The sequence below is a fragment of the Cladophialophora immunda genome (genome assembly GCF_000835495.1).
Source record: "Cladophialophora immunda strain CBS 83496 unplaced genomic scaffold supercont1.1, whole genome shotgun sequence".
Classification (NCBI taxonomy): domain Eukaryota; kingdom Fungi; phylum Ascomycota; class Eurotiomycetes; order Chaetothyriales; family Herpotrichiellaceae; genus Cladophialophora; species Cladophialophora immunda.
In genome coordinates, this window is record NW_015622541.1 from 1,260,149 (window position 1) to 1,281,015 (window position 20,867).

A 20,867-nucleotide genomic window follows, 5' to 3' on the forward strand; every position below is an offset into this window, starting at 1 on the left:
TGGCTCTGATTGGCTGGAGGAGCTGGTTCCTGAAGGCTCAACTATGGCTCGTATGACATGCGGAACTAAGTATTATTATATGGGGTGAAGCTCCAAAAGCTTCTCCTCCCAGTATTCCCGGAGGTGTTTTCCCGCTGAGCAGCAGTGAGCAAAGAAAGACCTTCCTTTCATTCATAACCCGTACTCTAGACTCTTCGCAGTGCTCGACTTGTCCTGTTCACTTTCCTTTATCTCTCCAATGCCGCTACCAAGATCAGCCGCCCTCCGAGGCACCCTTCGGTCTTTTACCTTTAGACGTGCAGGAACCCAAGCTAGAACCAGTCTCCGTGGAGTTGGCCGGAGGACGTACGCCACTGAACATGGCGCACAAAAGAGCAGCGACATTCCCTGGTCAGTTACCTTTGTGAAAATAGCTACCGCCGTCTCTGACACAGCTTGGACAGGCTAGTTGGTTCCCTCGTCGTTACTATCCCAGCCGCGGGTTGGTTATTGCAGCAAGGACCTCAAAAATCTGATCACGGCCACGGATCCCATGCCACAGAGAAGCACGAAGAAGCCTCCGAAGAACCAAAGGAAGAAGAACAATCAAAAGAAGACACAGAAAGCACGGAGGAAGCAGGGAAGGAGGAGAGCCAGGATGAAGGCAAGGAAGAGTCCACAAGTGAGGGCGGAGAGGAGGAACCGTATGTTTTAGCTCCAGCAGATGCTGCTCACACCAAACTGAATTTGAGTTGTACACTGACACAGTGCTCAGAACCTCCAAGGGCACCGCGCTACCAGAAGACAAGTCTAAACAGTCCGAAGAAAAAGGCGCCAAAGACGTAAGTTGACCCTGCCGGTGGCTGTCTGGATCTCGGCTTGCTAACCACTGACAGGCCCAAGGTGATGTTTCTGGGGCAAACAATCCCTTCATGGGTGATGAGGAGAGAAGCAAGAAACCTGAGGGTATGGAAGAGACGGCTAAGATTCACGGTACTGTGGACACCTCGGAGCGGTCCAGTAAAGGCCACCACGAGGCTGGTCAGAAGGACGACTGATGCTTGGGGCGACCTAACTAATGGGATTAAGTCGAAGAGACTATGCTTGCATTCATGGTTGGTGCTGGCAGGTGTGGCACTGTTGGGCAATTTCCAAAGCCATGGTGGTAATTACTGTGTAGAAAAAGCATTCTGGGACCGAGACCAATTCACACGCTCCTCCAGCGACAAGAACCGTCTATGCATCAATATCCACCGTTAATGCCCGGCCTGCGGTGCTGTAGATGTGAGAGTGATACGCAGGATACGGCTGATACGAGGATCTCGGGGTTTTAAATTTTAACAGGAGATTGCTTGTTGGGTCCATTGACCCTCCATACAAACTGGTCCGTGTTCCGGACAGCCACGGAGCCTTTTGCGGAGGCTTACTATAATTTATTATGACACTGCCATTCTCACATGCCTTCAGCGCCAGGGAGTCTACAACACAACTCTTTCTCCCCTCTTTGAACATTGCCTTGCAAGATTGAAACTGCTACTCTCGGAACGTGCGGTCTCTTCCTGACGACACTGTCGGTATCATGGCTCGTCCACGGCGGACGTCAAGCAACCTTGGGGGTGATCCTCGGGGAGACACCAGCGCACCCGCACTCGCTACCATGACGGCGCGACCGGCTGTGCAGATTTCTGTATGATGAAGCAGAATTGCCTCGAAGATTCGTTATCTGACTCTCTTTAGGCAAATGAGAAGGACGGAAAGCCTCACTCGAAGAGACGGAAAGCAAGGTCGGCCTTTCGAAAATGGAAACAGATATCCTTGCGACACACCTGGCTGAACCCGCTCATCCTCGCCGTAGCGATCCTTATTGCCTACTACATCAATCCTGGCGAGCAGAACCCTCTCCACAAAGCGATCTTCTTGTCGTATAACCTCGGACCTGATTATCCCGGCGGACCAGACATGTATGGCAAGGGAAAAGCGGATATCGCCTTTGTGGCCTTTTACACAATCGTCCTGAGCTTTACTAGAGAATTCTTGATGCAGAGGGTAATTCGCCCCGTTGCCATCAGATGTGGCATCACAAAGAGAGCGAAACAGGCACGCTTTATGGAACAAGTCTATACCGCCATCTACTTTGGCATTTTTGGTCCTTTTGGACTCTATGTCATGTCGCGGGGTTCTCTGTGGTACTTCAATACCACAGCAATGTTCGAAGGGTTCCCCCATCGCACGCACGAGGGTGTGTTCAAAGCATACTACTTGTTGCAGGCGGCTTACTGGGCTCAGCAAGCACTCGTGCTGATGCTGCAACTGGAAAAGCCCCGGAAGGACTTCAAAGAGTTGGTCTTTCACCATATTGTTACCCTCTCCCTCATTGGATTGAGCTACCGCTTTCATTTTGCTAAGATGGGAATTGCTGTCTATATCACTCATGATATCAGCGATTTCTTCCTTGCGGTAAGCGCCGCCCCTGCAACGTGACTTTTCCAAAGCCTAACAGTTCTCAGACCTCCAAAACACTGAATTATCTAGACTCGGTCATCGTCGGACCTTACTACTTTCTCTTCATGTGTGTTTGGATCTACCTTCGGCACTACATCAACATCCTCATTTTGTGGGCAACTCTCACTGAGTTCCGAACAGTGGGACCTTACGAGCTGAATTGGGAGACTCAGCAATACAAATGTTGGATTAGCCAGATCATCACATTTTCTCTACTCGCCTCCCTTCAAGCAGTGAACCTATTCTGGCTGTTCTTGATCCTCCGCATCGCCAAGAACTTTGCCTTCTCGAATATCAGGGCCGATGAACGAAGTGATGATGAAGAGGAGGACGAAGAGACCGAAGATAGGCCAAGCGGAGGAAAGCAGGCGTTGGAGAATGGCAAAATTGGTGGAGACAAACCAGTTGTTCTTGTCAATGGGGAGCCTGTCGAAGGCGTGGCCAAATCAGATGGAGTGCGGGAACGGAAGAGGAAGAGCTGAGGGTATAAAAGCCAGACAACGAGCGTGCTAGAACCACTGGAATCCTTAATGTTTGCAAAGCAGCGAAATCTACCTGGCGGTAATGGACGTGTATGAGTAGATAGGAGCCTCCGAGGTTTAACTGTTTGGCAGCTTTGAACTTGCTGATGTAGGGAAAGCAAAGGTTATTTCCACAGGCCAAAGATGTCTCGTTTGTCCATACCACCTACCCATTTACCATGCGCCTGAATTCCATCATCAGTGTCTTGCTGCGGCAATGCCTGTCGGTCTCATTCACCTCCTCCTGCACACCTTGCCCCACCAACTGGCCTTCATCAAATTCCATCCTGAGACAAAGGTAGGGACGAGCCGTTCGTTTCCAATTCATCTCGACGTCGTATCCAGACTCTCCTCAGCCTCCGCTACGATGAGCCGCCCAGGTAGAGATTAATCCGAGAATCTCTTCGGGTTGGTCTCCATCAAATGTGCTCCGACAATGCCATTTCCATCCCTGACTCTACTTCACGCACCTTCAGGCGCAAGTACACGCAGATTGCAACTTGTATTCACTTGGCACTCAACACACTTGACCCAAGTGATGTGGACATCCTCATCTGACCGAGGACGACTCGAAACGTCCCTACCGATATAATTGATGCATTCTCAAAGAGGCCAGATAAGGAGAAACAGAGCAGGAAGACGCTGCGTTGAAGGCACACTTCAAGATCAAGGATCAATGCTAGATCCTACAGCTGACATGCGGTGACATGATAAAGACAGAGCAACATGAACTTCCCGGAATACCGCCGGAGAGAGCAGGGGCTTCACCACCTCTGGGCGTCGTACATCGGTTCAACATGTGGGGTAGGCTGTTCAGCAACCATTCGGGCCAAACCACTCTTCCTGCTGCGTACAAACCTCGAGACTCTTGGAAGCATCGCTGGCGTCATGTGGAGGAGATTCCGCGCGGCTTCCAGGGCCTCGACATTGCTCGCAGTGAAAAGAAAAAGTGCGACTGGCATGGTAAATTTTCCATCCCCAAACCCAGAAAGCAGCTCTGGATATCGGTTGCTCATTACTAGAGGATGGACCAGCCGCACCAACGGACATTCAGGATCTGCAACAGGAGGTCTAACGCTGTGGCATCTCACAGTTGAAGAAGATAGGGCGAGACCGCTCGGCAGTTGAGACGGCCAGAGAGAGTTTAGCCACAACCATCTGCTCGATTCTTACCCCATCTCTTCGCATCAGAGTTGAAGATTCCTCCACGAACAAGATCCCCATCACAGGATTACCCCCCTGGCCAGCCCCGTCTCACATCCTGGGCAGGCCTGTGGGCTAGTGGAAGCCCATCAGCTCACCCTCGATGGCCACAGATCGTGGGGCTAATGTGTGGGGCATTCTGTTGTTCTGTGAGGATGGGGAAACCCGACGATGTCCTAGAACATGTGTGGCAGCGTGGAGGAGGAAGGGACGATGATTTTATTCAGGACGGCCCTGAGTGGCATGGGCATTATGGGTGTTTCTTGGATGGGCTGCTCGCAACTTCTTAATCATTCATTCGTGTCGCCCTACAACACCTCAGTTGCTCTTCTCCAGATAACTATAGCACCATGGAGATCAAGGCGACCGACGATGCTCCCTTGACCAAGTCCGCGGTTGTGACCGCGTGGCAGTTCGTAGCTGCCCATCCTTTTGTGATCCTCTTCCTGCTCCTGTTTGTACGACCTCTATGGAGACGCTATTCCTCACCGTTGCGACAATTCCCAGGGCCTTTCATCGCCTCATGCACAAGAGCGTGGAAAGGTGGGTTTTGCAGGAAGAAAGCATACCAAGAGATCTTTTGGACTGACTGTGGACTTTACAGTTTGGAGCACTTGGACAGGTCAGACCGAGCAGCATCATATTGCGCTTCACCAAAAATATGGTAATTGCTGCATGTGTTTTCGATCCCTCCGACATAGCTGACCCCCAACAGGCCCAGTCGTCCGCATTGCACCAAACGAAGTGTCATTCTCGAACCCTGAAGCTGCGATTGAATTGTTCAAGACAGGCAAGGGATTCCACAAAACCGACTTCTATGGAGTGTTTCCGCCTCCCGAGAACCCCGACATTTTCACCGAGACTCGGGAAGCCGTCCACGGCGTCAAGAAGCGATATGCGGCGACTCCTTACAGCTTGGCCTCAATGCAGCAATGCACGCCTCGAATTGAGGAGACCGAAAAGCTCCTGATCTCCAAACTGGACGAGTACGCCGACAATAACAAAATCTGCGATTTTGGCGACTGGCTTCACTTCTTTGCGTTCGATGTGAGTCGGGGACCGTGTTTATTCCACTGGCGAAGCGAGGCTGATGATTTGTTGATTCCAGGTTCTGGGCGAAGTCGCATTCTCCAAGAAATTCGGCTTTCTCGAGGCAGGTGTCGATGTCGACCGCGCCATCAAGACAATCGACAATTCACAGTGGTACAACGGCATCGTGGGCCAAGTTCCGTGGCTCGACTACCTTTTCCGACGAAATCCACTATGGAACCTGATCCCGTTCATGTCCAGCAAAAACGCTCTCATCACGAAGACAGCACTCGGGCAACTTCAGAAACGCCAGGGTCCGGAAGGAGAGAAGGTCGAGTATAAGGATCTCCTTAACAGCTTGATTGTGGCGCAGAAAGAGCATCCTGAGGCCCTCGGTCATGGAGACGTATTCGCAATTGCACACGGCGCCATTTTTGCGGGCAGCGATTCCACCGCAAGCACGATGCAAAGCTTCTTCTGGTATGTCTTGTCCAATAAGAAAGTTTATGACAAGCTGGTGGAAGAGGTCATGTCCGCCAATCTGTCCGAGATGGTCGCGTACAACGAAGCACAGAATCTACCCTATTTCCAGGCCTGTCTGAAAGAAGCCATGAGAATTGCTCCTGCTGTCGGCTTGAATATCACACGAAAGGTCCCTCCTGGCGGCGCCGAGATCGATGGCGTCAGGTTGCCTGAAGGCACCGCCGTCGCGGTGAACGGATGGGTCTTGCACAGGAACAGGAGTGTCTTTGGCGATGATGCCGAGGTGTTCCGGCCTGAGAGATGGCTCGATAGTGACAAGGAGAAGGTCAAGATGATGGAAAGATGCATGTTCCAGGTGAGTTCGAATACCCTAAGGGCGGGGTCAGTACGCGGGAAATCGGGGACTAACCCAGCATTTTCAGTTCGGCGGCGGTTCGCACGTGTGCATCGGACGACATCTCGCTCTCCTTGAGATGAATAAGGTCATCCCCGAACTCCTTCGACGGTATGACATCCAGCTTGTCAATCCGGGAAAGAGGCTTGAACACCACTCCAGCTTTTTCGTGGTGCAGTGGGGATTGTTGACTTATATGCGGTTGCGAGAGAAGTCGTGAGCGTGAGCGCGCCGAAAGTTCCTGATTTGTTGCGGACGGAGAAAGATGAAATGATTGCTACTTCGCAATCATTGTACTGGGGTCAGTTGCTGTCGGGATGGCTGCCTCAGCACTAGCGATCCGACAGGCAGATTTCTTTGCTAGATTTGCGAAGACAGGAAACAAGCCGACGGACGGAACCAGCATTTGGGCGATATGGTGGTTACTGGGTATGGCTACAAACCAGCCAGGGAAGCTATTTTCGGAGGCTTTGGAGAGGAGGTTCAATAGTTAGGCTGTTATGTCAGCCCCTTGCAAGAATCAGAAGCAAAAAAAAACACTGAAAAGAACAAGAACCCAAAATATCATCAAGCCAAACATTTCACCTGCCTGTACGGGGTATAGCCATGGCCATTCACCAAGATATCAGGTGACGAGGCTCAACCCTGACTCCAGCTTGTATACTTCATGAGGGCCGGGATAGATCGGTACCACTGTGCTCCGTACCTGTCGAACATAGTATCGCCACCAGAGTTGTAACAATGAATCTTTTATCTTAGCTTTACGGAGAGCAAGATGACCAAGCTCCCGACTAACGGCTCTGTGGCGTGTGGCCGCCCGGATGTGAGCCGAGGAAGGCCGTGTCCCCTCCTACGTCCTCACCCCGCCTGATGCACGGTATTTCACACTCAATTGCCTTTGGCTGGCCTCAGTGGACTGTATTCTATTCTTGCTTCCCTGTCGGCATCCGGAAAAACGTAGCAAGGAGGATCCCCTTTTCTGTTTTGAACCATTAGGACAAAGGAGTGTATGTTATTGCGTTGGTCACGTTGAAAAATACTGGAGAGGCCAGGGTTAGGGCTCCTGCAGAGAATCTAGGAGCTCTGGAGGTCCGAATTGAACAGACAATTATGCTGGCGACCCCTACAGCGAAAGCCAGAGCTGCGAAAGCATGTGCACTATGCCATAAGCGTAAGGTTGGTCTTCTTTTGCTTTGGTCTGCAAGAGCCCGGCGTTGAATGCTTTGCGCCAGGTTCGTTGCGATATTGGTTTATCTCAGCCCTGTTCCAATTGTCGATCCTCCGGGCGCGAATGCATGTAGGTTCGAAAGGCTTACACTCGGACATCTTGCAAACGGCTGACGAAGAACTCAGACCCAGACCTAGAAAGTCCAGAAGATATTCCCCGAGCACCTTGTTCCCAGCAGCGGGCCCCTTGCCAGACAGCGCGAATAGCAACGAGGTCAACGAGGTCAACGAAGTTGAATCGTCAAGATCGCATCCCCTGCAAGACGAAGGGCCAAGAAATCAGGACGAGTCGGTCCATGCCTCATATCCAAATAATGAGGCTCCCGATCCCTTCCAGATTGCTACTCCTAGTTCGATTTCTCGTTCCAGAGAGATTCCAGACACTCCTCACCAGGCATATCTTGGCCGTTCCGAATATGTCGGTCCCGATGCTCGAATCGACGAGGAGCTTGCTCAGAACTATGCCGTCAGCCGTGGAAAGTATGCGACTCTAGACGACAGCATACTGGAACAGCAGCATGCATTCGACTTGCCCCCACGGAATATCCGCAGTGTTCTCATAGACAACTTTGTCAAGATTTGCAGTCCCTGGATGCCTATTGTCGACGCCGAGGCACTTGAACCGACGTCGGAGCACAAGCCATCCATGCTGTTACTCCAGGCCGTCTTTCTTGTCGGCAGCAGGATGCGATCCTCTCCCCTCGAGTATGCCTCGTGTGAGGACTTCTACCGTCGCGCCAAGACTCTGTTCTTCTTGCAGCACGAGCAGGACATGATATCTGTCATCAAGGCGCTCTGCCTGATGCAGTGGTGGAATCCCACTGGCCCAGAGCACGTTTCGCTGGACAAAGGGAGCTATTGGCTTCGTGCCAGTGTCGGCCTCGCCTTTGAAATTGGGCTTCATCGAGATCCAGGGTCTAGCCCAGAAGCATCACTTCGCAGACTACTGTGGTGGACGATCTTCGTACGTGGACTCCCAGAAGGCTTGATTATTCAGACAACCACTGACTGTTCTTCTGTTTCTGCAGACTCGCGATTGCTTGATTTCTTCTGGCCAAGGAAGGCCACGGGCTATCAATCTAGAAGACTGTGATGTTCGACCTATCTCGATCAATGACTTTCCACAGCCCACCAAAAGCGCTCACTTGTTCGTTGCCTTTGTTCAGATATGTTCCATCCTGGGCGATCTCACCCAGTGCGCTCTGCGCAACAATCTCTCCTACTCGAGAAAGGCAACAATTGAGAGAGACCTGAGGCAGTGGATACAAGAACTCCCCCCTTGCCTGCAGATGTACCAGCAGCACCCCGTCAAGAAGCCGGCGACATACGATATCGATGTCCGCCAACTCCATGTGCCTTACTTTACCGCACTGACGATCCTGTATAAGCCCTCATCCAGCACGAGTGCCCCTTCACCCGTGGCGCTTTTGGCGTCGTCCTTCGTGGCGGGCATCTTTGAAGATTTCTTGAGGAGAGACGACGTCCGGTATCTGAACTCGATCTTTACCTTCCACCTCCTGATTGCGGGAGTCACACAACGGTCCTGCGACAGGTACTGCGCCATTCGGGCCCAGGCGGAGGAGGAACTCCGCGTCATCGCCGCCGCTCTTCAGGAACTGAGCAGGCAATGGGACTCGGCCCTGGGGCCGCTCAAGATCATCCAAAGCTTCTCCCACGACAGCCGCCGCGAGGCCGTCGTCGCCACCCTCCACCCCCAAAGACTCACTCCCGACCAAAGGGCCTTCTTCGAGCCGTACGGGCCGGAATTCTGCCGCAAATGGGACATGCTGCTCGACCGGCCGCACCTGCCAGAGTCGGACTACCACGACGAGAGATTCGGGCCCGCGGACTCGAGCGTCCCGGCGTACAGCGAGCTGGCAGATCTCGCCGTGCCCGAAACAGCCACTCAACCGCTGCTGGAGTTCAACTTTTCCGACTACGGTCCCTTCCTCGGCTGGGGCGACTTTGGGGCCAACGGCCTGGAGTAAAGTCTGCGGTCGCTTCCTCGACAATTTAGTGTGCCACAGTGCCGACCAGCCGGGAGTTCGGCAGTTTGTGGGCTCTATAGGGCCCACAACAATAGCACCGATTGGTATTCGGCAATCTTCTCGTCAGCATGCCGAGGGTCCAGACCCAAGCGAGCACTCCGCACGGCTGCCTTTGATACGCGATGCAGCGGCGTTAGTTGCCCACCGTCCCGCCATGTCGCATGACCAGGCAAGGGTATAGATAGAAGGTGGAGGGAGTTGGAAAACTCCCCGTGCGGAAGAGCATCAGCTGCACATCCGATCTTGCCCCGGAGCCCCTCGTCTATCTGATGATCCTGTACAGGTTCCGAGGGAACGGCTCGCTGATCCATGTACGTCGGTCAAGCGTCTGTGAAAAGGTGGCCATCCATGACAGTCCTGATAACGTGATCACGCATGGCACGCCCGGTAAGAAGGGGGCGGCTATTCGTGAACAACGTAGAAGGTCAAGGCAGCGGGCGTCATGCCACTTTACAGACTCGACTCAGATAACAGACATTTATGGCAGGCAAGATGACTTGGTTTGACTATAGAATTTCAGGTGCGGCTTCGTTGTAGGTTCCAGGCGAGGCACAGAATACCATACGCCGCCCCCGTTCAGCATGCATTGCTTTCCATCTCATTCCAGCGACTTTACCGCCACTTCATGGTGGGTCGAAACTTCTTTCGATGCTCCATATTCGACTTGAGGGACGACTTGAACATCCTGTTGTAGGGCGTGTGGTTCGCTGATCTCGTCGTAGTCCTACAGCATTGGAATGGTTAGCCTGCCTCCCATCAAGTCCGGCGAACATTTCAAGGGGGTCCAACTCACTCCGAACAGGGCGGCGATTTCTTCCAGGGGCACGCCGCGAGTGTCAGGCCACACGAAGAATATCACTATAGCCGAAATGCCACTCAAGATGATGAAGACCAGATAGTACCGCCATCCGATGTTCCTGGATCCGGGTCGAGGTTAGCGGCCGTCATGTCTATCTAAAGGGTCGGGGCAGCGGTGAAACATACGCGAAAGCGGTGGGCGCCACGGTCAGGAAGATGACGTTTGCGAGGTTGATTCCTGCTACGCCCAACGAGAGCCCCTTTGCTCTGAGATGGGAAGGGAAAAGCTCGCCACAGTACACAAACTGCGTCCCAGAGAGCACGCCGCACCAGAAGAACTCGTAGATGAAGATCATGGCCACGCTGGCCTTCAGCGCCACAAAGTTCTGGGACGAGCCGTAGTTCGCGATCATGGCGGCGAGGACGATCAGACAGACCACGCAGCCGCTGAGGCCCATGGTCAGGAGTCGTGGTCGCGGCAGCCTGTCCACGAAGAGGAAACCGCAGAAGCTGCAGAATATGCCAAAGGTCGACCAAACCGCGGACAGAAGCAATTGCTTCTCGCTATCGTAGCCCAAGCTTCCGTATATGGTAGGCCCGTAATCTGCCTCAAGTCAGCAAGGCCTGTCCTTCGCGGGGGGTTCAAGAGAGCACTGAACTGTTGATGACGAGAATGCCGGAGCAGTTGGCCATCATGCATGTTCCAATGGCCAAGAGACAACGCTTCCGATAGCTGGCCTTCCGAAACATGTGGATGTAGCTATTGTTGAGGGTCCTATCGACGCTCATCTGCGCCTGGATTCGGTCCAGCTCGATCTGCGCTTCGCTCGCGGTGTGGGAACGCAACAAGATGCTTCGTGCGTCATCGACTCGGCCTCGCATCAGGAGCCAGCGGGGGCTCTCGGGAAGCCAATAGATGATGGAGAGAGTTATAATCGGAGGTAGGCACTGGAAAGCTGCATGAATGTCAGCGTTCGAAACTCTCCTTGGGAGAACTGGCTGCCGGGCGCTTGACGTACCCAAAGGTGGTCTCCACGCATCCATGGATTTGGTGGTGAGGAAGTAGAATCCGTATCCGACCCATGATGCCACAGCGAATCCAAATTGGAAGACGGCTCCATGTATGTCAACGAGGACACCTCGGTTTGCAGCCGGGACAACCTCATTCATCCAGAGCGGAACTCCTGCAAGTAATATCGACGATCTATTTGCGTCAACACGGTTGTCGCTGGTTGGGTCATTGGACTGGATCAAGAACTCACCCTGCTCCACTGACGAACCTAAAGACAATGAACATGGCGACGTGGACCGAGCCAGCAAGCCCTGCACCAGCTATGAGGGTCAAAAGGGCGCCCTATCGTCATTGCCGTGAGTACTCGATTCCACCATGATCACGCACCAGATCGATGGCTCAAGGAACATACCACTGAAATGGCTACCTTTCTGCCCCATCGGTCGGCCAGACTCCCAACGAATAGAACCCCGATGAAGGCTGCAGCGTGATAGCCGCCCTGTGTGTTCACCGCAGTTAACAATCTTGAGAACTCGAAAGTGGTCCGTCGTCTTTCCCGCTGATTTCATGGAGGGCTGCTCACGTTCATAACACCTTTCAACTCGGTGGCATTGCTTCTGGTATCGAGTTCGAAGTATTTGATAAACGTAGGCTGGCCTGTCCCAATGAGTATTGTTCGGGAACTTGCTCCTCGAGCAACAATTTGAGCGGATGTCGGAGAGGAAGCCTACCAAAAGTGGTGGAGATAATGTTGTTACTGTAGCCAAAACTGAGAGAACCAAAAGACATGGCCAGAACAGTGATCAGATTGTAGGCCCTGTACTGCCTCCATTTGGAGGGGCTACCGTCGAGATTGTCAGAATCCATGGTGGTTGCAAGGGTGCTTCTTCGGGGAGTCCTTTCGCAGGTACAAGCCAACCAGAGTAGAAGTGACAGGGAGGAAATGAAGAGAAGAGGCTTGAGACGAGATTCTGAACTTCTCTGCTTGGAGTTCTTGATAATTCCTTCCATCCTGCTCCTCTTCTACAGCGCCATCTTCGGCATTGTGGCCCGAACTACCGAAGCAAACGCCGAAAGTTCTTGCCGCCTGAAGCCGCAAAACACGGGCATCTTCAAGCACGCGGTCTTGAGACGGTAGATGAAAATGACACTGGTCAAGGACAAAGCCAACAAGTCCCTTCAAGAATGGTGCCACCCCTAGGGAAACGACTGTCTTCGTATCGTGAATCCACGATTCGGCAGCCACCATGAACCCAGCCCTTTGGCACTCCTTGCGCACCAGCCAGAGACTCCCGTCACAGAGCTGGTACTTTATCGCGGCGACCACGCTGGCAGTCCTAAATCGACCTGATGAGATACCTAGGGTCTTTCGACATGCGATCGACCACTGCCGACTAGATAACAACGGGACCGACCGTGCTGCCGAGCTTACGATAGCAAGGCGAATGCGAGAGGCGCTGGTCAAAGCCTCTGCTGTTGGAGGTCTAGCCAAGGTACTGATATTTTATAAAGCTCCCCTATTCCTGAGACGTTACGTTGACTGGAGCGCCCTACAGACAATAAATGCGCTTCTAGCACTAAAGACGGAGACACCAGACCAGCTTCTTGACCTGCCCCCAACACCGTCGCCCACTGCACGCCGGCAAGATCTGGTCGAAACGCCACCAGCGACGACCTTAGAACGGGGAAAGCTCTACTTTGATCGAAACTACGGCAAGATTGCCGGAAGAGTCATGAACCAAATGGAACTTTCTGGGACTGAGGATCTGGGCGTGGTTGCTCGATTGCTCTACGGCCATATTCTGAGCAACGCAAACATTTTGTCCCCCGTCGAGACCAGCTACGTGCTGATTGCGGGATTGATACCTCAAGATGTGAGTTGGATTCTGGATGTTTCCAGCCAATGTTTTAAAAAGTCCTAAACAGTGTGCAGGTCAACCCACAATTGAAGGGTCATCTAAGAGGAGCTCTGAACCATGGCGCGACATTCGAGGAGGTCCAGGCGGTCCGAGACGCAGCCATTAGCATATCCACCGCTGCAGGGATGGAGAGATTGGGTGATGGAGCGGTTGGCGGTTGGGGCTGGAAACAGGAGATCGCCAACATAACGAAATAATGTCTATTTGAACATGAGATCTCCCGTTCTCAGACATACTCGGCTGCCACGGACATGTGCTACCGAAGGAGAGGCCAAAGGTGTCGCACCCGACGCAGCAGAGGGAGCGGAGTAGTGCCAGGTGCGCCAAAAGAAATAGACAAGAAACGTCTCCGTTATGCCCGTCTCGATCACCCAAGCAGTCCTGTTTTCACAGGCCTCGACCTGCAGAAGAATACTCAGGACCACTGGGAGTTGAAATAACGAGGTGCGAGGGAAACCACGGAAGACGACGGCGCTGCTCTGTGACTTAGATTCGTCATTTCATCGTAGACGAATATGAGTTCACCTTGGGATGTTCGATCTATGCCTTGAGATTTTCGTATCCCATGCCACCCCTGACACTGTCGTGTGAAAAGCCAATCAGTCTGTCAAAAGACCAGATGAATTTCTCCTGAGAATGATCTTGGCCTAGTCCAACAGGACAGCCTTGACCTGTCTCCGTTCTAGATCCAATGCCGCTTGGAAGTTGCAAGATCTGTTCTCGGGCCGACCACGACAATCGGCATCCTCAGGTCCCCCCGAGGACGGCACTTCGGATATTGATCACTCGGTATTTTGTCCACTTGCCACTGACATGTTGATTTATGCAGTGGTTTTCTTATATGTCACGGTATACCTTGGCAGAGCCGAAATCATGAGGCCACACATACAATCTTCACAAAATGGGCATGGGGATCCGGACGTCGCGCCTCCTCCGGCCTACCAACACGCTAGCAAGATCTTGGTTCGCGGGAGCTTCAAGATTCTCGACAGCCAGACCGGCTCAGTTCGAACAGCCTCAGACCCCGGGGGCGCTGGAGGGGATCAAGATTCTCGATTTAACACGGGCGCTTGCTGTACGGGTCGACGCCGTCTCATCAAGAGTTTTGGCGTTTTCGGGTTTCTTTTGCACTAGAGCTAATCGTTGTTTAGGGCCCGTATTGTACGCAAATTCTGGCAGACTATGGCGCCGAGGTGATCAAGGTTGAGCAGCCAGGAAAGGGGGTCAGTGGGTGAAATATGCAACGTGTCGCGAAGGCTGTTGGCACGTCAAGCTAACTTGGGACCCTCGTCGGCGCGATAGGATGACTCGAGGCACTGGAAAACCGTGGCCGAGATGGAGAAGTGGAAGACGCCACAAGCAATGTCGTTCTACTTTGCCAGCACCAACCGGAACAAGAGGTCCATCACCGTCGATCTCAAGAAGGACGAAGGCAGAAGGATCATCCACGACCTGATCAAGCAAAGTGACATCATGTAAGACCGCCTCCAGCAGGCAGGGAGCCACCAGCAAGAGCCAGTCGAGATCGCTAACTTCAAGTGGTCACGTAAAGGATAAACAACTTTATCCCTGGGAAAATGGAACAGCTCGGGATCGGGTACAGCGTTGCGGCGAAGCTCAACCCCTCGTTGATATTCGCTAGTATATCTGGTAGGTCGCGGTCCTACAAAATCGGTGATTTACTGAGCAGAGGCAACCCGCCAGGATAGGATATGGACCCTCGGGACCATTTGCCACAAGAGCAGGCTACGATCTGATCGCGGCCGCTGAGACGGGCCTGCTTCACATCACAGGGGAGCCGGATGGGCCACCCACCAAGCCTGGCGTGTCCATGATCGACATGTGCACGGGACTCTACATGCACGGTGCCATTCTCGCTGCACTGGAGGCGAGACACCGAACTGGAAAGGGCCAGATAGTGGACGCGTCTCTGTTCGAAACACAGATATCGATGCTCGTCAACGTCGCCTCTACGTTTCTCAACACCGGGCAGGAAGGGCAACGCTGGGGAACGGGCCACCCGACTATCGCTCCCTACTCGGCGTTTCCGACCCAGGATGCGTACATTGTGGTTGGCGCCGTCAATGACCGCCAATTCGTGTCTCTGATGACCCACCTCGGCGATCCTGACCTCTGTAAGGACGGCAGGTTCCACGATAATGCCTCGCGCGTCCAGAACCGCGCAGCGTTGAAGGCGATCCTCGACGGGCTCTTCCGGCGCAAAACCACGCGGGAATGGCTTGCCGCGTTCGAGGGCACGGGCATGCCGTATGCCCCCATCAACAACATCGGGGGCGCGTTTCAGCACCCTCAGATTGAAGCGCGGGGGATGATCGAAACGATGAGGTCGGATGCCACCACGAGCGGCGAGATCAGAGTAGCTGGTGCGTCCTATTCTATCCGCCCTCTTGAATTGCATTCTGCCAAAAAAAATAGCGGCAAGGAGAATGGTCGTTCCTTATTTACTTACTTGGGATGTCACAGGGATTCCTATCAAATTCGGCGAGACCCCGCCTTCGATCCGCAGGAGCGCGCCATTGCTCGGTGAACACACGGACGAGGTGCTCCAGGAAATCGGCATGTCGGACGAGACCATTACCAAACTTCGAAACGATGGTGTATTATAGTCTAGACCATTATAGAGCTGCCGGAAATAGACGATACCTGGTTGATGCTGCGAGGAAATGGCGCTGGGGGGCATGGTCCTTTAGAGGGAGAAGCGTCGATAGATGGTAGAAAAAGACGGTAGAGGAATCAAAACAGCCAAATGGAAATCTTTTCTGCTGTCCACATCCCGACGGTCTGGCCGGAGCATTGAAAGTCGGTCAACCAAACAAAGGGAACGGACCCTAGGAACGAATGTTGGAAGTCTGGCACTGACAATCAGAATTTGAGCACGAATACCTCGACTGGACACACTTTACTAGCACCCTCAGGACAAATCGACCATGAGCACCCCCAAATCTGCCGTATCAAGTTCAGATACGAGAATTCCTTTGATTTTGGCTTCGATCATAGACGAGACCTACAGTAAGAACGGCTCAACGAAAATCGGTTCCAAGACATTGAGTTGGCCCGGTCCATGAGATCGCGAAGGGAGGAGGAAGCGAGAAGAAGGGATCCTTTTGTCAAATGATTGGTGTGAGCCGAAAAGTAGGCACAGTCTCCCAATTTGGCAAAGGTTCAAAGGGCATTTTAATTAATTCTTTGCGGTACTCTTTCGGAAGTTTGAGGCCGAGCTCTTCTCGCGAGGGCATCATCAGGTCCGTGCTGGAGCCGTACCTTGTGAGTCTCAGGCCATGACTGGTGATATGAAACCAATATTTCTGAATCAACAAGAAGCTGATGTTCCGGCCGCTCCCCCAAAGATGTCGTGAAGGAGGAAGACTTGAGATGGGCGTATTCTGCTCACTCATAAGATCATCGTTTCGTGAGAAGCGACTCCATTCTTTTCAGACAATTCGTCAGGAACCATCACCGACTTCCCTCACATTCGAATGATTTGCCATCAAGGCAATTCCAAGATCAAGATATTTGGGGCTCCGGTACAAAGGTGCTGGAATCAGCACGCCTTGAGAACTGGGATTTCAGCGTCTTGGTGCGTGATTCATCCTGTTATAACCGCCCATATGGAGTGTCGATGGGAAGCCCCTCAAGCCTCAACATGAAGTCCCGGGTACAATATAGAGGCTCGGACGTTGACATTTTGATCGGACAGAATATGAAAATGCCGGGGCTCGCTTGAGCAACTTTTGCTCGCCTCGATGCTCTCGCTCGTCGGCCCCTTAATTGCTCTGTGCGCGTGAATCTTCAAGTCGACTCGTATGTTAAGGAGGCACTGTTGGGACTTGGTTCCTTGACAGGCAGGACTCATCTCGATCAGGCACCGAGACTACGCATGTAGGAGGGCACGCAGACAGCCTTCGCGGGAGAGATTTCGTGGATGTACATTGCGGCATGGATCAGCTGGGAAGACCCTCGTACGAGGTAGGACAATTTCTCCGGGCACGCGACCATGCAGGCCTCATGGGGGAGTGAGTCAGCGGTATTTAGCTGGCTGAGAATATTGACGCACTCCCGAAGAGGCGCAGACAACGTCCAATTGAGTGAATGGAAGGAGAAGCAGGAATCCCTGAAGGGTGAGTCCTTCACAATCCCAGAGCTTCGTGGCGCCTCGTGGGCTTTACATGACATATGTATGCCGCGAAAAGACCGCCCCCACCGGACACCTGAGCGCGTGAAGTGACCAAAGTGCCTTTTCAACTCAAGGAGTAGAAACGAGAAAAGAGGGGGGTAGGGGATAGTTATGCTACTCTACACCCTGATTGAGAATGTTGAGGGTTGGCGATGGGACTCAAGGATTCGCGGGACGCAGGGTTGAACACGATCCAGGACTCATGTCGCTAAGGAGGCTGGCCAATCGGATTGCTGCCATGTGACATCGACCCGCAAGGCTCCGTTAACGTCACCGCGACAATTTCATCCAGGCTTGCACTACCGAGTTGTCGATCCGTCCCGTCTCGGTGGCCAGGCTCAGTCCAAGAGTCCCACACTCTTGAAGCTGAATCCGATTTTGCTCATTGATCCACAGTACGTATAGGCGTAATTGCCAGGCATCTAGTTGCCAGCGAGCCCTCTCGGGCAGATTGGTGATTGGTTGGTGCATCACGGGTCCAGTTTCAGGCACAATATTCAAAGGGGGCGGTGCATGAATGCCCTTGGCTTAAATATCCTCGAGCCACCATGGTCCTGATGCATCGAGTTCAGCAAACAGCCAGCGCGTCAAACCTCTTCACCTGACGAGGCCAAACACAACAACACTTCTACACGATGCCCTCCCAACAAGACACTATGCTATGTAACGCATGCAGCGACCTACTCTCGGTGGTCAAGACACATCCACCGGGGACCTGGACTGGTGTCAAGCCAGCACTCTTTGAACACCCTGAGGAACCGAACGAATGGGCGGGCTCCCACCACATTCATGTGGGCGACTTCTATGAGGCCGTCCAGCAGGGATGCTACATCTGCTGGACGATCTATCGAGACTGCAGCAACGAGCTTCGAGAGCAAGCGCCCGCATTTCGCACATTCTACCAACTTCGTTCGCTGGACGCTGATGGCACACTACCTCACCTAGAGGACCATTACGAGTTAGAATTTACTACCGAGATCTTAGACGGAGAGGCGCCGATCGCTAAACTACAAGTTTTCGACTGTAGCGGCGTTTTCAAAATCCTTCCGAAAAATGGTAAGCGTTCTCAAAGAGCCACTGTCGGTTCTGTCACTAACGAATCTCGTCAGAGGTATCTGCTTCGGGGGAGCCACTCGCTTTAACACCAAACACGTTTTCTGGGAGATGTAAAGACCAAGTTCGGCAGTGGCTCGATAATTGTCGTGCGACGCACCTTCGATGTAACCAAGACTGGCGCTCGGGAGCTGGCTCTCCTGCCCGCTTGTTGCACATCGACTCGGATTCTAAGGGTGGAGGCACTTTCCGCTTAGAAATGTTTGCAAACAAAACCCGCCCCCCCAGATACGTTACCCTAAGTCATTGCTGGGGAGCTGGTACGGCAGTTACGTTGACCGAAGAGAGTCTGCCACGCTTATCGGCAGAGTGGTCTCAGATCAACTCGCTTCCCAAGAGATTCCAAGATGCTATGCAGATTGCCAGCTGGATGGGAGTTGACTACATTTGGATTGATGCGTTGTGCATCATCCAGGACTGCCGAGACGATTGGATTGCAGAGAGCACGAAGATGGGCGACATCTACACCAACTCGTTTTGCAATATTGCGGCGACCAGCGCTGATCCTCAACAAGGATGTTTTACGGAGAGGCTTGTTTATATGGTGGAGCCATATCCGTTACCCAATCCTCAACTTCAGGACGGAGAAAAGACGTACGTCATCGGCTACGATGACTTTTGGAGCAACAGCCTTTCCGACACGGCTTTGCATACGAGAGGTTGGGTTCTTCAAGAGCGCTTGCTGAGCCCGCGGACCATCCATTTCGGGCAGGAACAGATATTCTGGGAATGCCGATGTGAAATGGCCTGCGAAGCCTATCCGGACGGCATCCCTGAGCAGTTTCACAACCGAAAAATGCACACTTGGAGGCAGGCAGACAAAATCCTCGATCCAGCTTACAAGCGACCATCCGAATGGTCACTGGTCTCGAAATATGTGCCACGACTGATCTCAAATTGGCTGGCTTCGGGCTCAAAAGGAGACGACTTCCACTGGGTCTACGAAGTTTGGAGCAGGATCGTCGAGGCGTACATGGAATGCAAATTGAGCTACGGCGAGGACAAACTCGTCGCAATCTCCGGCATTGCTCAAAAAGTCGCCGAACTCACAGATGAAAGATATCTTGCGGGGTTGTGGGACAACGCACTGCTACCCCAGAGTCTGCTGTGGTGCGTCTTGGGCAGAAGGCAAGCTGATGGCACTCCATCATTGAGATGTGCTTCGGCAGGAGCCGAGGACTATCGGGCTCCATCCTGGTCGTGGGCGTCACTGGAAGCCAAGGTCATCTGGAACTGGCCGGCCAAGCGTGCCAAGGTCGTCATGGAGATCTTGAGTACAGCCATTGAACAGCCCAAGAACAGCAAAATGGCCAAGGTCTCATCCGCGGAGATGCAAATTCGAGGATCTCTGTTCGAGGCTTGTCTCCAAATTGCCAGCCGGGATGTGGACGGAAAACCCGAGGAAGACGGATTATATACGTTGGTGCTCAACAGTCACGACGACCCCAACGACATGCAATCATACTGGATGGAGCCCACCATCTACCTCGATACGCCGATGATGCCAGACTCCGATTCCATGGATGTGTTTCTACTTCCAATCTGCACACAGTGGCAGGGGCGATCTGGAGTGGAGCCAACAGTTCTCGCCGGCCTCCTGTTGAGAAAATCGGTGTCGCCTACAGCCGAGACGAGGTACGAGAGAATTGGGATATTCGGGTTGGACCACAGCCAGGCTTGCACGGTTTGTGGTATTCGGCCCGAAGACAGCGGCTCCATCGAGAATGCACTGGGGAGTATGAGACGGGAAGACATATGCCTCATATAATGGAGGGCGCCATGGACATTCGACTTGAATTGTCCCTCACGTTGATTTGGCCAAACGGTCTTTATGCTGGATTCAGCACTCATTAACCTATGTCATTGATTCATATGCTTTGACAGTGGGCACTTAACGGGGGAGAGGGAAATCTGGAAAAGCGATTTTATACATCTATGTTAGTGTTAAATTATGTAGCCTAGGATCTGTATGATCAGAACGTGGTAGGGATTACGAGGTTCAGCTGCCCCTTCTCGACGCAGAGAACTCGCACCATTATTAAAACTGTCCCCTTAGCCAATTGGGACATCGGAATATAAGGAGTTCGAAGGACGTCTTCCATCAAGTGAGAAGGACATCATAGGCGAGGTAAAGCAGGCAGAACAACGCAAAAGGTGTTCAGGCAACTTGATTTAGGCACGGGCCAGAACACCTGAACGCGAGCTGTGGAAGCTGTAGCCGGATCGCCCTCGCAGGGAGGCCCCAGTTATCCATCTAGACTTTTCTTAACGTCAAGGCAAATCCCTCAATTACATCCTCTTCATCGCCCAAAGTGCACGGTCTTCCATTACTTGCTTAATTTGATGGGACATAACGAGGGTGCGAAGATCCAGGTTGTTGATCAAGTCGGGATAGACATATTTCGGCATGTTGTGTGCAAGACCTAGGGTGAGCATTCACCACT

General features: G+C 52.8%; 7 protein-coding genes across 7 annotated transcripts; 5 read left to right on the forward strand and 2 right to left on the reverse strand.

The window, feature by feature from the left end:
* Positions 1-88: 88 nt before the first annotated feature.
* On the forward strand, positions 89-1,359 carry PV07_00375 (uncharacterized protein). Its single transcript, XM_016386823.1, has 4 exons — positions 89-390; positions 444-683; positions 755-821; positions 876-1,359. The coding sequence occupies exons 1-4, from the start codon at positions 239-241 to the stop codon at positions 1,035-1,037; spliced, it is 621 nt and encodes a 206-aa protein (XP_016253751.1). The 5' UTR covers positions 89-238; the 3' UTR covers positions 1,038-1,359.
* PV07_00376 (uncharacterized protein) lies at positions 1,348-3,172 on the forward strand. The gene is made up of 3 exons (XM_016386824.1): positions 1,348-1,666; positions 1,717-2,436; positions 2,487-3,172. Exons 1-3 carry the CDS (start codon positions 1,559-1,561, stop codon positions 2,961-2,963), a joined length of 1,305 nt encoding a protein of 434 aa, XP_016253752.1. The 5' UTR covers positions 1,348-1,558; the 3' UTR covers positions 2,964-3,172.
* A 1,383-nt stretch (positions 3,173-4,555) lies between these two features.
* On the forward strand, positions 4,556-6,409 carry PV07_00377 (uncharacterized protein; the record flags this gene model as incomplete). Its single annotated transcript, XM_016386825.1, has 5 exons — positions 4,556-4,748; positions 4,810-4,869; positions 4,921-5,252; positions 5,314-6,072; positions 6,140-6,409. 5 exons carry the CDS (start codon positions 4,556-4,558, stop codon positions 6,329-6,331), a joined length of 1,536 nt encoding a protein of 511 aa, XP_016253753.1. The 3' UTR covers positions 6,332-6,409.
* A 993-nt stretch (positions 6,410-7,402) lies between these two features.
* PV07_00378 (uncharacterized protein) lies at positions 7,403-9,326 on the forward strand (the record flags this gene model as incomplete). The annotated part of the gene is made up of 2 exons (XM_016386826.1): positions 7,403-8,302; positions 8,367-9,326. 2 exons carry the CDS (start codon positions 7,403-7,405, stop codon positions 9,324-9,326), a joined length of 1,860 nt encoding a protein of 619 aa, XP_016253754.1.
* Positions 9,327-9,984: 658 nt separating this feature from the next.
* Positions 9,985-12,063, reverse strand: PV07_00379 (uncharacterized protein; the record flags this gene model as incomplete). Its single annotated transcript, XM_016386827.1, has 9 exons — positions 9,985-10,110; positions 10,180-10,303; positions 10,371-10,788; positions 10,844-11,140; positions 11,204-11,388; positions 11,447-11,538; positions 11,609-11,695; positions 11,780-11,853; positions 11,928-12,063. The coding sequence occupies 9 exons, from the start codon at positions 12,061-12,063 to the stop codon at positions 9,985-9,987; spliced, it is 1,539 nt and encodes a 512-aa protein (XP_016253755.1).
* Positions 12,064-16,023: 3,960 nt separating this feature from the next.
* On the reverse strand, positions 16,024-17,435 carry PV07_00380 (uncharacterized protein). Its single transcript, XM_016386828.1, has one exon. It carries the CDS (start codon positions 17,307-17,309, stop codon positions 16,995-16,997), a length of 315 nt encoding a protein of 104 aa, XP_016253756.1. The 5' UTR covers positions 17,310-17,435; the 3' UTR covers positions 16,024-16,994.
* A 194-nt stretch (positions 17,436-17,629) lies between these two features.
* Positions 17,630-20,475, forward strand: PV07_00381 (uncharacterized protein). Its single transcript, XM_016386829.1, has 2 exons — positions 17,630-18,366; positions 18,420-20,475. Exons 1-2 carry the CDS (start codon positions 17,946-17,948, stop codon positions 20,189-20,191), a joined length of 2,193 nt encoding a protein of 730 aa, XP_016253757.1. The 5' UTR covers positions 17,630-17,945; the 3' UTR covers positions 20,192-20,475.
* The last annotated feature ends 392 nt before the right edge of the window (positions 20,476-20,867 follow it).